Here is an 11,039-nt window from a genome sequence, read left to right as displayed (position 1 = left end):
TACATATGCGCCACCAAATAGGTCCTTTAACCTTCAAGCGTTGATTGGCCGCCGGAATGTGGCCGGAATAGATTACACAATTTTTTTTACCGGTGGAAAACTGTACATACGTTTCAAGATTGTTCTGTTACTGCGGCGTTGGACTTGAACACATATTTTTGGTTGGTATTTTTCGATCGTATTTATTCTCTTTCGAAACTATATCGTGGTATCGAGAGTACTATTGATAATTTCGTTTGCCGATAACTTCGATGGAACGGTAACGGAGATATCAAATTATTTCGGTAGCACTTATCACGATGGACGAAATTTTGCTCGCTACACGTAGCGATTGAAATTTTCAATCACAGTTCTATGACCGAAGGGTTGAGGAGATGCTAGAATAATATAATTTTCAAAATTTTCAATTAAGTTGAAAATCATCAAAAAAATGTCCTTTATTATCGTTCCCCTTTCAGAATATTCTCAACCTCTTTCATAACAATAATTTTTTTGTGATTTCAATAAATATGTGAATTCAATGTACTACTGGTATTTTGAATTTGTTTCAGGCAGAATAATTATCATCGAGCAGTTTCATTGTTCCTCGAATGAATTTTGAAGAATTATCAAAAGATGTCTATGCTCAAAGCAATTGATTACATGAATCGTGAACATACATTATTGAAGAAAAACCAAAATCTGTATTGCGTCGTTTGTGCAACGGTGCAGGTGGAAGGAACATGGGAAAGCCATGTGACTAGCCATTTTCATCAAGAAGCGCTAAAAAGATTTGATTTTCTGTTTGATATAAGGGAAGAAGAATGGCACTGTAAGCTGTGTAGATGCAAAGTGTCCTGGGATGATTTGAAGCAACATGAGAAAATGCATTATTTGGTACCGTGGGACAAAGAAGAAGGAAATTATAACAAGTACGAAATATTTTTTGAAAACAAAATATTACAGTGTAACAATCTATTCAGCTGCTGCTTGTGTCAATCAACTTTCACGGAATGGGCTTTGGCATTAGTACACATTACTGATGCAAAACACCAGAGTCTGATGCAAAAGAGTGCAACAAATTTTGATCACACACTTATTAGATCAGGAAATGGCCCCAGTTTTGAAATGTTGGTAAAAGAAGGAATATTTGCTTGTGATGAATCAAGATTCGGATGCGAAATCTGTAAATCCCAAAGCATTTCTTTTCTCGGTACTCTTCGACACGTCAAGGGCCTCATTCATGTTTGCAAAAAATCAAAATTTGTTTTGAAAGAGCCTGATAACGATACCGGTCAAGATATTACACGTCTCTATGTACCAATTCGAGAAGAAAAAGATCAAATTCAAATTGCAGCTTCGAATAATCTTCACCGAGTCAATAATACTGATATTGTTCACAATGTGTGTCCCATAAATTGCGTTGATCAATATTCTAGGAATATTCCCCAACGATCTTGTGAGGGCAACGTAGAAGATAGTAAAATAGAGGATCGCTCTCAGAGTAACCAGTCGATGTATGAAAATGGCAACGAACATCATAACCGAGCCAGTGACAGCTTCAATTCGTCCCAGCGAAAAAATAAGGAGATTCGTGAGAGTTCGGTGGATTTTAATAATGATTGCTTAAAAAACGAGCAATTTGTATCGCAAAGTTCAGATTGTGCTCCGGTCAAGGTACAAAAAAATCCCGAGGTTCCCCGGAATATACGCTACTGCGAAAACATCGTGATACTAGGAAAGAATAGCTATTACTGCGAACTTTGCTGTCTCGAAATGACGAAGCTCGAGGATGTGGATCTTCACTTGAGAACGCAAAGTCATTTAAATTCGTTGACCAACTCGAAGAAACCAGTGACAGTGAAGCAAGAGGATCAAACGTTGAACGCCGATTCGAATGATTCCGAGAATGATTATATCACTGAAATCGACGAGACGAAAGTGCTCTGCGTCGTTTGCGACGTCTTTCTTCCGTCCACATCGTTGAACGTGCGCGAACATAACCAAGGAAAAATGCATTCTCGTTCGTTGAAAAAATATGGATGTGAAAATATATCACGAAGCGATGACGATATTTTTTATTGCCGGTCGTGCTTTTGCACCCTTTCCGGGCGTAAAAATATGCATCTGCACATTAAAGGAGAGATACATCGGAGCGCATTCCCGGTTGCCCCGAAGGAGAGGTTCTCGCCAGAAATGGATCCAAAATTGGAAGAGCAGAGCTATTTGAGCAGACCAAATTTAGTCTGTTTGAAGCCGGAAACCTCATCAAATGTCTCAAGCCCTTTGCGCAGACCAAATTCTATAAAACCCCGAGAAGTAACATCGTCAGTAGAAAAACTCCAGAGACCTTTGTGCGAGCTCAGCTTTGTTAAACCGAGCGAATCAACTCCAGCAAAGAAGCTTTCAATACCTACGCGCAAACCAAATACGATTCATTCGCACGAAGCGATCGTAGAAAATGAAAAGGCATATAGCAGCAGCTCTCTACGTAAACCGAATCTTCCTGACTTGAAAGCCAAAGTCGTTGGAAAACAGATTTTCTACGATAGTGAATCGGAAACTGTTGATTTAAAAAAAGAAACAGCAGAGTGCCCGGAGCACCATTCGGAACTGGCCGAAACGTACACGGCTAGCCTTCTCTCTGTAAACAATTCCGTAAACAATAATACGATCGTGGAAGATCCCGCCGATACATTTCAAAAGTCCCTCGACTTCATCACCGTTCTCAACGAGGCAGCAGTTTTTTGCGAAATTTGTCATTGCAGCGTGAGTCGCTCTCCGCGAAATATTAGCGCTCACGTAATAGGAAAACAGCACAACGTTTCCATGCGCGCCTACGGATGCAACGACATCGAAAAAATGCAGAATTCAACTTATTTTTGCAAGCACTGCAACTCCACGATCCTTCATCTCGATGAGATTTATCAACACGTAAACAGTCCGTTGCATTTGCACCTCGTTAATACCGGGAGAAAAATGAAAAATGAATCTCCGAAGCTGGATGTGAAGAAGCAGAATGTCCAACATAATGGAAACTCAATTTCGGTGGCTGCCATTGCTCAACGAATGACCAAGCTGGCTGATCAGGCCAATGGCAATTGCGGGGACAGTATTGAGGAAAATGATTCGATTGCTCTTCTCGCAAACGATATTATTCATGGTGGAGGCCACAATTATTTCTGCAACCGCTGCTACTGCAACGTATCCGGTATATTCAATATTCGTAAACACATCGCAGGGAAGAAGCATCAGAAAAAGTAGTCTCACGAAAAGAGCTCTATTGAGAGGCTAGTCTAAAAAAATGTGCCCAGTGTCTCGTAGCCGAGGTCAGTTGAAAACGATTCGATCGACGAAAAACATGGACAAACGACGATTGTTCGAAAGCGGTAAATTTACGGATTTAATTTAAAAAATGTATGATATTCTTGTCGCGAGCAAAAGTACATGTAACTAATTTGTTTCGCGGTGCAGTGAACTTTACAACACGTTTATTTTTTATTTTTATTAATCACGGTCTTTAAAATTTTTTTTTTGTTTTCCGTTAACCGTTTCGGGAGCGAATATGAAAGAAAACGTTCTTCATAAAGGAATAATCTTATCAATTTCTCGTTGTTGAAATACTTAAATTTTATTTCGATTTTTAAATGGGGGACGTTGTTTTTTTCAAAAATAATACTCTTGTTACTGGTATTAAAATATTCGAATTGTTTTTCCATCATTTTCGAACATTTTCGATTCGCATCGAGGGTCACACAACGGAAAAATGGACCAAACACAGAAGGATCGATATATTCTTCAAATTCTTTAGGTTTTAATAATAAGTATTTTTTTAATGTTCGATTCGTGCGATGAGACTCGAAAGAATAAAAATTTTCCATTTGTTATATTACTGCGTTCTTATTCTTCCAATCTCATGCAGTGCCGCTCTCGTATTTCAACCTTCAACAGTCGATAAAAGTGGGATCAACTTCATCCGCCCAATTTGCACCATTGCACATCACGACGCTGTGTGCTATGACTGCTATGTGATCATCGTTTGGTGTAGGTCATTTACAAAAAAAAATAGACATGTAAATACACATATGGATTATCAAATATCTGTATGCCGGTCCGTAATCAAATGTTGATCACTCTAACAAATAATGTTGGGTTTTTCAGGCAGTGAAAAAATGCATCTTTACAGGAATTGTTTTGATGACAATTATTCACCAGATGCAACAATTTCCTATATATTGTGTGTAGCTGCTTGTAACAATTTAGGGGATTCCCACAATCTTAAGCGGGGAATAATAAAAAAAACATTCGTCGGTCGTCTACCTCCCCTACTCTCCTTATCTTTTCGCCCTTTGCGCCGCTCCGGCCGCTCCTTTGTTCTGCGGGTTCTGCGTCGTGTCGTGAATGTGTATGCATGGTGATAAATACATTCGTGTACTTTGCTTTGCTTTGGTAATGTGACCGCTTTTTAACGAGCTCTAATTCCACGCAGTCAGACCCAAGAAACACCAATGCCAGAATAGTTGGCTGATTGTTCGTCGAAGGTTTCATAAATAGTGAGACAAAAAAATATCCAAAACCGATTGCGTGGAAGCCGAAAATCGATAAGTCCTGGAGGCAGTCAGGAACTCGACATAACCTAAAATCTAACAACATCGTTCTTGTGTTTCATTGCAGTTTCCATTGTCAATCGTCGTTTGTAAAGCCGTAAAATGCAGCTTAACAACAAAGTGTGAATAAAAACGTGAAAATATTGAAAAAAACACTCAAGCTGAGAAGAAAATGGCAGGAATTTCCGATTTTCCGAACGGAATAGTTCGTGTACCCGGGAACAATGAATTTCACTGTTTCTTGTGTGTGAATGAGAAAATTTCTCAGAATTGGCAAAGTCACATTAAGGATCCTCAACACGTAAGTGCGTTTCGACAATTTTGTCTGATTTTTGCTGTGAATGAGGAAAAAATCGACTGCAAAGCATGCAATGTGAGCGTCGATTGGGAAGGCTTGAAAAATCATGCCAAATGGCACAGAATTGTACCCTGGTATGAAATCGAGAACAAAGATAAGATTTTTTTCGAAAATCGTGTTTTGAACGTGAACTCTTGCTTCATTTGCATTCCATGCGAGACACGTTTTGACGAATGGTCTGGAGCTTTTGTACACATAGGAGAAGAACAGCACCAGAAATTAATCGCTCTAGAACCACCTATACACGAAACATTTGCTCCAATCGATTCATCATATAATTTTTTAATTGTCGAAGGCTTCGAACCTTGGGGCTCAAACACGGTTAAATGTCGACCTTGTCAATGTCCCAACGTTCGCTTGAATAACCTCCAAGGACACATTTCCCAGCCTGAACACGTTGCAGCCAAAAGGCGTTTTGTTGCTGATTCAAAGTATCAAAAAAATTCACTAACTGTGATTGATACCAATCAACGAGCAACAACAAGCGTTAACAAAGATTCTGGTGCATCAATTTCAAGCAATAATGTCCATACCGGCAGTGCGAGTGAGAAACTCATTGCTGAACTTCGTTCTGGGTCTTTTTCAAATATTGATAAAATGCAGAGTAGCCGTATAATGCACAGGACAAATTCAGCTTCACGCATGCCAAATTCGAATTCTCACATGCCACGCTCAAACTCTACATCTCGGCAAGAACGCACCTCTCAGCCTCAGAATTCGAACTTTCGTCGTAATAACGCTACTCCTCGCAATGACAATTCTTTCTCTCGTAACGGGAATTCTACACCTCGTGGTGTAAAATACAAATTTCCTGTTGAATCTCGTCACAATGGTCTTTACTGCACCATTTGCGAGGTAACAGTACAAACCACTAGTGATCTTCACATTGCTGAGGAAAGACATGTCCAAACTCTAAATCGTTTAGGATATGAGTACATCTCTCCCATCGACAATCACAAATTCCACTGCAAATGTTGTAACTGCACCGTTCCCAATCTTAAAAACGTCTTTCGTCATATCAAGGGTTCGAAGCATAGACTGATTCTGAAAGAGACACAAGCCAAGGCACTGGTGGAGAAAGTTAAAGAAACAAAAGTTGAGGTAAAGGATCAATTGAAAGCACCGACCCAAGAAGAACCAAGAGCAGAGACCAGAGATGAGAAAGAGAAGGGCAAAACCCATTCATTCAAAATGAATTTTCCTGGTGGATCCAATTCTCCTGTGTTGAATCCACCTCTACAGTTACCACCCGTGCCATTCCATCAAGCTCCATTGAATTATGCTCCTGCAATGAATTTTCCATCAAAGCCATTCTCAAACGGTGTTGGCTTGAATTTCCTACCACAGCCACAGTATCCCCCCCGCCCTCTTTACCCACTGCAACCATTGATGAGTCTTCCCATTGCGCAGCCACGGCTACAGTCTTATTTGCCACTTGCAAACAACTCCATGCTTCGCCCAGCCATGGACCACGCTTCCGAGAAAATAACTGACCAACCGAGATTCACTTCAGAAAATTTACCTCGTGACTTCATTATCGTTCTGAGTCCCAAGGAATTACTTTGTCGTATTTGCAACTACGTCATTCACGGTCATTCCGATGTCGACGTCCATCTCAGTAATCAAAGTCACTCTCTCATGGTAGAAGATTTTTGTGCAGCTATTGTACCGAGAGGTGAGAACGATTATTACTGCAAACGATGTAACACTGCTGTCACCAATCGTGACGATCTTTATAGTCATTTGTGGCAACAAGTACACAGAGCGGGTAAAGACAACAATACTCATCAATTAAATCCTCAAAAAAATATGAACGTTTTGTCTCCCAACAAAAATACGAACGACTCGAGCGCTGAGAATGCATTAAGCATCTCAAATGTTCAAGATAAATCATCGACAGCGCAGAACAGTTTTTCTGGTAATTCTGCTGCGAATGATTTTATCGTGATTCTTGGCAGGCATGATTTTTGTTGCAAACTTTGTCATATCGTATTGAACGATCAAATTAAAATTGAAACTCATTTACAAGAAACGGAACATCGCATGGCCCTTCGCAAATATGGGCAAACGAAATTTATCAGAGACGCTAAGTATGATTGCATATGTTGCAAATGTACTATTCCGAATTTTGCAAACGTCCCTCCACACGTTTTTGGTGAGCAGCACAAGTTAAAAAGTCCAGCTTCCAGTTTCATTCGCAAATCAAGTTCCAAAGAGCTGGGACCTGACTACATCATTAGGATTGGCGAAGATGATTTTTATTGCAATATTTGCAACATTACGATCATCACGAGAAGCCAGCTTGATCGACATCTCAAGGACGAAATGCACGCCATTTCTCGCAAAAAATACGGCTGCGAAGAGATCATATCACCAAAAGGAAGTTGTAAAAATATTCTTTGCGCCTGCTGTGAATGCACCATCTCGGATTATGATTGTATTTATGTTCATCTGTCGGGACGCAGACACTTGGACACTCTTGAACTAAAACGAGAAGGTATATTAGCCATTGAATATTTTTTTTATTCCAAGGAAAATGAGTGAATATTTTACTGTACTTGAGTCGAATTCAATTCGTTATTGTTCAGAATAACAAAAAACTTGTTCACATTTTACGCAATTATTTTTATTTCGATTTTCTGATACGTTTTTGAGTATTTTTCTGATAACGGTATGGACATTTTTCAATAAAACTTTTGATTGTATCGAACTACATGTAGCTGCATTATCAATAATTAGAATAATAAGAGATGTTTTTTTTTTTACAGAGAAACTGCAAAAGAAATATGAAGAAAGAGTTGTTGAAAAGGTTGACGAATCAAAGCAGTTGGAGAAACGATCCGAAGCAAAGATAGGAGAAAGTCATGAAATTCAGGCTGAAAATGGGTGTGGATCAGTTTCGAAAAGCTCTCAAATAGAAGAGAAGGCTAAGGAGAGTGCGGCAAAAAAATCGTTCCACGAAGATTTCGAGAGGCACTTCCAGCATCTGTTTAGCAAAGGAAAAGAACAATCGCCTTCCGATTCGAAGATTGAGAGTGGTATGAATAAATCGGCTGTTGGCGGCGACGAGGAGTTGTCAATTTCCGGATCGTTGGCATCGTCAACTACAAGCTTGAACACAATCGGAAGAAAACTTCGAGTTCCTCGGGCCAAACAACCTGAAAAGGTAGTTGTGAATCCCGATGAGATTTTTCAGATGCTAGACAAGCATCAAGAACTCAAAAATGATATTGAACTTTGCGTGATGACGTACGACGTCGACGGTGATGATATCGAATTTCATTGCATGATTTGCATGGAGAAAGTTAAAAAATCGGGTCTGTACGAGCATTTCCGAAACTCCGAGCATTGCGAGTTTCTCGAGTCGAAGAGAAGAGCGCACAAGGATTTTGAGCTCGTTTCTGAACAGTACAGCGATTACCATTTGGCCAAAGAATTTTTGGAAGAGGAATCGGAAGATTTGATATATTGTTGGGTTTGCAAGAGCAAAATCAGCAATTCGGACGAGGTTGTCAAAACTCACATCGCGATGAGCAGCCACGCCAAGAGTCGAGATTCAGTTCGAGAAAAAAATTGTCAACTCTTCGTCAATGAAATCGAACCGAAAATCAGCTGCGATTGGTACGACATTGAGCAATATTATTGCGCCGTTTGTAAAATTCCCTACGACACGGACTTCGAATTTGCCAAACACACTAAAAGCTCGGAGCACATTTCTGCCGTGCAAAATATCAATTCCTCTTATCGACCGTTGATTCATGACTTTTGCCCGACGTGTTCGATCTTATGGTTTGGTGGACGCTCCGAATTCGCACGTCATGTTAAAAGTCCCCAACACGAATCGCGTTTGCACAACAAAAGTAATTCGAATGCATTCAGACAACGAGCCAACATCGCGGATTGTTTATTCGATGTTTGTCGCAACGGAATCGAAGAAATGTCCGTAGACTCTTATCTTTTGCGACGAAAATTCGCTTCTGATCTCGAAGCAACTGTACAACAAAATTTCCCAGCGACCAAAGTTCAGATTCTGAGTGCCAACCCCGTTTCCATGGAATCGGGAAAATTCGAAGTCGCTCTTAACTTCGGTAAGTTCCTTGTTGTTTTTATTAATATTGAAAATTTTCAAAGTTCACTCTACGCGGTCTAAGAATCGATAGGAAATGCTACCGTTCAAATTGAAATATTCGAGCCAATTGTAATACGTCATATTCTCAGGAGTCAAGTTTGATCGAAAATCGGAAGATTCGATGCGTTTCCTGGCACAGAGAGTCGCGTCTGCTTTGAATGATCATCCGGCAAGGTGGCATATGGCGTTGATCTGCGATGGACCTCCCATAAAAATAATGACGCATCATACTCCGAGCAAATCCAGGATCGAAGTATTTCTCGATGATAACGTCAGCTTCGAGCCATCGAAGTTATTCAAGTAAAAATTAGTCGGATTAATCACTTGATTCCATTTTTTTCTTTCATTTCACGTCATTGAGCTGTTGCCCTATTGTTTGTTTCAGTTCTTTACGTGCGGCGAGTACGTTTTTGGAAATGTCGACAAGAGCTGTCAAATTTTGCATACAATTGTACGAAAACGAGTTTCAAGAGGAGCTGCGTCCTTACATCGATGATACGATCGTTTTCTTCGCGCAAAGTAAATCGTTGCTGCCGAAAATTTCGGATCTCGTTCGATCTGACGGTCGATGTTTCAATCCCGGCAAGTTCCTTCTCATTATTAAACCAACTAATGAAACATCAGTTACTTCACAACCACGCAATTTCGGTTGCAATTTAAACAAAAAATGTTTAAATTCAAAATATCAAACAAAATATTTCAAATACAAAACTGAATGGATTATGAAATTCAAAGAATATTGCGATAATTTATTTATTGAATTTTCACAGATTGGGATCTCGAAGTGAATGAAGCGAATTTGGAAAACCCGTGGGAATTTCTCATCGAGTATCACAGATTCTACGCTAATTTTGATTATCGCCATGAGGTCGTGTCTCCGTGGATCGGAGAATCGGTGAAAAAACAAGACTTTGCAGAGTCTCAGAATATAATAAAAGAAAAGAATTTTAGATCGGGGACGATGATTACGACTGCTGAATTTTTCACGCCCCTGTCCATTCAGGATCCATTAGGCCTACTGGAAAACCGAACAAAACGTATAAGTAAAGCCCAGCTGAACGGTTTTCGTGAACACTGTTCATGGGTCGTCGAAACACTCGAACGTCAACGTGCTTTGAATAATTTGTAATCATCCATATAGCAGTACGAAACTGAGAATCAATATTTTCGTATACTCAAAATGGCCCGAGGCCAAACAAATATTTTCCTTATTTTTCATTCACTGATTTTTCTCGTCCCGTTGAAGTTATTTTTTCGGTGTTATTGTTAATAATGAATTCAACTTTTTGTTTCAATCAATTTTAAGATTATATAAAATGAGTCATCTTATTCCACGTTACAATATATTACACAAATAAGAGGACCACGTTTCTTTTAACTCAAATACAAAATATCCTAAAAAAAAAAATACTCTGAAAAATGTCCCTGACCATTCGATTCCTCTTACAATTGTATAATTTCGAATATTAAGCATCATTTTGGATTGTTTCTCTTTGCATATTTTTTTTACAAGTGTTTTGTATTTTTACTAATTGGATTGAATAAAAATAAGTTGCGAAAAGCCGCGGTTGATTTTCTATTTTCCTTTTCTGTATGATACGAGTCAATAAATTTAGTCGGTGTGAGACCATAGAGGCAGTTTCCGAGACTCGAAACCTTATAAAAAAAATTTCAGAATATTCATAATTTGCGATTGATTATGATTGAAAAATCGAAAGTCAAAGAAAAATCTAATGCTACATTGAAACAAAAAATCCTTGATATTAAGAGTATGGATCGGTCGACTAACCTCACTTGGAATTTTCGAAATTGAAATTCTCTGACACAGTTTGACCGATTAAAAAAAAGGCTCTGTCAGCCTACGCAGAACTATGGCAAAAATCGACTGACAGAACCTTTTTTAAATCGGTTAAACTGTGTCAAAGAATTTCGATTTCAAAATCGATCAAAAATTGATTTGTTCGAA

General features: G+C 39.2%; 2 protein-coding genes across 5 annotated transcripts; both read left to right on the top strand.

Annotated features, from left to right (window-relative positions):
* Nucleotides 1-9: 9 nt before the first annotated feature.
* LOC122416171 (uncharacterized) lies at nt 10-3,866 on the top strand. 3 transcript variants are annotated; one of them, XM_043428894.1, is made up of 3 exons: nt 11-161; nt 552-911; nt 1,419-3,866. In XM_043428894.1, the coding sequence occupies exons 2-3, from the start codon at nt 616-618 to the stop codon at nt 3,241-3,243; spliced, it is 2,121 nt and encodes a 706-aa protein (XP_043284829.1). In that variant the 5' UTR covers nt 11-161; nt 552-615; the 3' UTR covers nt 3,244-3,866. The 3 variants fall into 3 exon arrangements, with proteins under 3 accessions (XP_043284828.1, XP_043284827.1, XP_043284829.1); XM_043428893.1 differs by having other exon boundaries at nt 10-161; nt 556-3,866; XM_043428892.1 differs by having other exon boundaries at nt 10-161; nt 552-3,866.
* A 488-nt stretch (nt 3,867-4,354) lies between these two features.
* Nucleotides 4,355-10,634, top strand: LOC122415928 (uncharacterized). 2 transcript variants are annotated; one of them, XM_043428530.1, is made up of 6 exons: nt 4,355-4,532; nt 4,654-7,441; nt 7,713-9,032; nt 9,163-9,373; nt 9,459-9,655; nt 9,844-10,634. In XM_043428530.1, exons 2-6 carry the CDS (start codon nt 4,759-4,761, stop codon nt 10,200-10,202), a joined length of 4,770 nt encoding a protein of 1,589 aa, XP_043284465.1. In that variant the 5' UTR covers nt 4,355-4,532; nt 4,654-4,758; the 3' UTR covers nt 10,203-10,634. The 2 variants fall into 2 exon arrangements, with proteins under 2 accessions (XP_043284465.1, XP_043284464.1); XM_043428529.1 differs by having other exon boundaries at nt 4,355-7,441.
* The last annotated feature ends 405 nt before the right edge of the window (nt 10,635-11,039 follow it).

This window comes from Venturia canescens, chromosome 9 (assembly GCF_019457755.1).
Source record: "Venturia canescens isolate UGA chromosome 9, ASM1945775v1, whole genome shotgun sequence".
Lineage (NCBI taxonomy): Eukaryota > Metazoa > Arthropoda > Insecta > Hymenoptera > Ichneumonidae > Venturia > Venturia canescens.
The sequence above is the reverse complement of the archived record's forward strand: the minus strand, read 5'-3'. Positions and strand labels throughout refer to the sequence as shown.

What these genes read in the sequence shown, in the direction of transcription:
- LOC122416171 (XM_043428893.1), top strand. Translation starts at nt 616, where the DNA reads ATGTCTATGCTCAAAGCAATTGATTACATGAATCGTGAACATACATTA.
- LOC122415928 (XM_043428530.1), top strand. Translation starts at nt 4,759, where the DNA reads ATGGCAGGAATTTCCGATTTTCCGAACGGAATAGTTCGTGTACCCGGG. An exon ending in GAGCCATCGAAGTTATTCAA is followed by an intron (nt 9,374 to 9,458) that starts GTAAAAATTAGT and finishes TGTTTGTTTCAG; the next exon opens with TTCTTTACGTGCGGCGAGTA. An exon ending in CGGTCGATGTTTCAATCCCG is followed by an intron (nt 9,656 to 9,843) that starts GCAAGTTCCTTC and finishes GAATTTTCACAG; the next exon opens with ATTGGGATCTCGAAGTGAAT.